General features: G+C 49.5%; 1 protein-coding gene across 1 annotated transcript; it reads left to right on the top strand.

Moving 5' to 3' along the window:
• The first annotated feature begins 116 nt into the window (after positions 1–116).
• irx7 (iroquois homeobox 7) lies at positions 117–1,634 on the top strand. The gene is made up of 2 exons (XM_053849967.1): positions 117–341; positions 704–1,634. The coding sequence occupies exons 1-2, from the start codon at positions 132–134 to the stop codon at positions 1,421–1,423; spliced, it is 930 nt and encodes a 309-aa protein (XP_053705942.1). The 5' UTR covers positions 117–131; the 3' UTR covers positions 1,424–1,634.
• Positions 1,635–1,729: the final 95 nt, after the last annotated feature.

Here is a 1,729-nt window from a genome sequence, read left to right on the forward strand (position 1 = left end):
CAACCGAGCTGTCACTCAATCCCGCCTCGCCCCGCCCACTCGTAAACTCCGCCCGGCCCAGGCGCCGCGCCATATAAATCCACCACCGGCGTGACGGAGGGCAGTCAAAACCTCTCGGAGTTGTAGCAGACATGCCCGCATCACAGTCTGGATTTGGGAACTTCTTCATGGAGCGGAGCCTCGGGGTAGCACCAGGATATCAGATCCCGGTTCTGGGCTGCCCTCCCGGACAGCAACAGCATCACCTAGCGGCCATGGCTGCCGGCATACCCATCACTTACCCGGGAATACAGGGCTACAATTTCATCCCGTACCCGCACCACAGACAAGTCGCGCACATGGTGAGTTGATTGACCTCCATACAATTGTTACAATACGTATTTGTTTTAAAATATTATTAAATGTTATTGGCGCTAGTTTGCATGCAAACTGCAACTGTCCTTGTATTTTGTTTTTCAACTTCGTATTTGTATTAAATCAATATATTTATTTACAAAGCAAAAATAGCTGGAAATGGTAACAAATTAAGTTAAGCTGTGGTTCTTCTGGGTCTGAATATGACTTCATTGAAATAAGATTAAAAGTTCATGAAACACTGACTTTACAGATGTGTGGGTCGTGTTTTCTGACATGGAGATATTCATAGGTTTTAGGCTCTAAAAGTGTGAGAGCCTGCATCCTCAAACGTCTTCTCTTGTTTCAGAACAACTCTTTTGACCTGAAGGCAGCTTCTCCGTACCACCACGCACTCCTGGCCCGCACCGGAGCGTACTACTCGCCCTACAGGCCCGGCTCTGCCGAGGATCCCAGTCGGGTGGCCAAAGTGGCTACCCGGGAGAGCACCGGGGCCCTGAAGGCCTGGCTCAACGAGCACCTGAAGAACCCTTACCCGACCAAGGGTGAGAAGATCATGCTGGCCATCATCACCAAGATGAGCCTCACCCAGGTCTCCACTTGGTTTGCCAACGCTCGCCGCCGCCTGAAGAAGGAGAACCGGGTCAGCTGGGCCTGCAAGGGCAAGTCAGACAACGAAGAGGAGGAAGATGAGGAGGAGGAGGAGAGCGACGACGAGGAGATTTCCGCTCAGAAGTGTCATCTGGATGAGAGCGTGGAGCAAGAAGTGCACGAGGAGACTGTGCAAGATGATGTGGGAGCACGACTGGACGCCCAGGAGCAGCAGGACAGTGACAAGAAACCAGATGAAGAGGTGGCCCAGGAACAGAGGGACTCTAATCACACCGTCGAGAGCAAAGACAACTGCCAGAAACCCAAAATCTGGTCCTTAGCTGAGACGGCGACCTCAGAGCCCGTGAGGAAACCAGTGGACAATATTTACCAGTCAGCTGGGAGGCTGTGGGCGGACTGGGCAGCCAGGAGTGGGCTGCTGGTCCAGGGGTGCTACACCGCTCCAGAACTGCTATGAACTCCGCCATGTTTCTTTATTTATTTGCACTTTAATCTGACAGACTTGAAAGATCAGAGTCTACAGGAACTTGAAACTGACCAAAGATGTTTGCTTTTTTTTTGTAAATAAATGTGAAAAGTATTTTTTTTCCAACAAACCTGTAAATTAAACCTTCTTTCACCTAACCGTGAAGGAATATTTTTGTTTAAATAAAACAGAACAAAACATGCTATTTTCTGTGGCACTGATTTCTTCATTTGACGCCTTTTGTCTTATTCTGAAAATACCCGCGGTGTTTGTGTTTCGCGTCGTTGCCATCGTTGG

Source organism: Synchiropus splendidus, chromosome 18 (assembly GCF_027744825.2).
Source record: "Synchiropus splendidus isolate RoL2022-P1 chromosome 18, RoL_Sspl_1.0, whole genome shotgun sequence".
Classification (NCBI taxonomy): domain Eukaryota; kingdom Metazoa; phylum Chordata; class Actinopteri; order Syngnathiformes; family Callionymidae; genus Synchiropus; species Synchiropus splendidus.

What these genes read in the sequence shown, in the direction of transcription:
- irx7 (XM_053849967.1), top strand. Translation starts at nt 132, where the DNA reads ATGCCCGCATCACAGTCTGGATTTGGGAACTTCTTCATGGAGCGGAGC. An exon ending in ACAGACAAGTCGCGCACATG is followed by an intron (nt 342 to 703) that starts GTGAGTTGATTG and finishes CTCTTGTTTCAG; the next exon opens with AACAACTCTTTTGACCTGAA.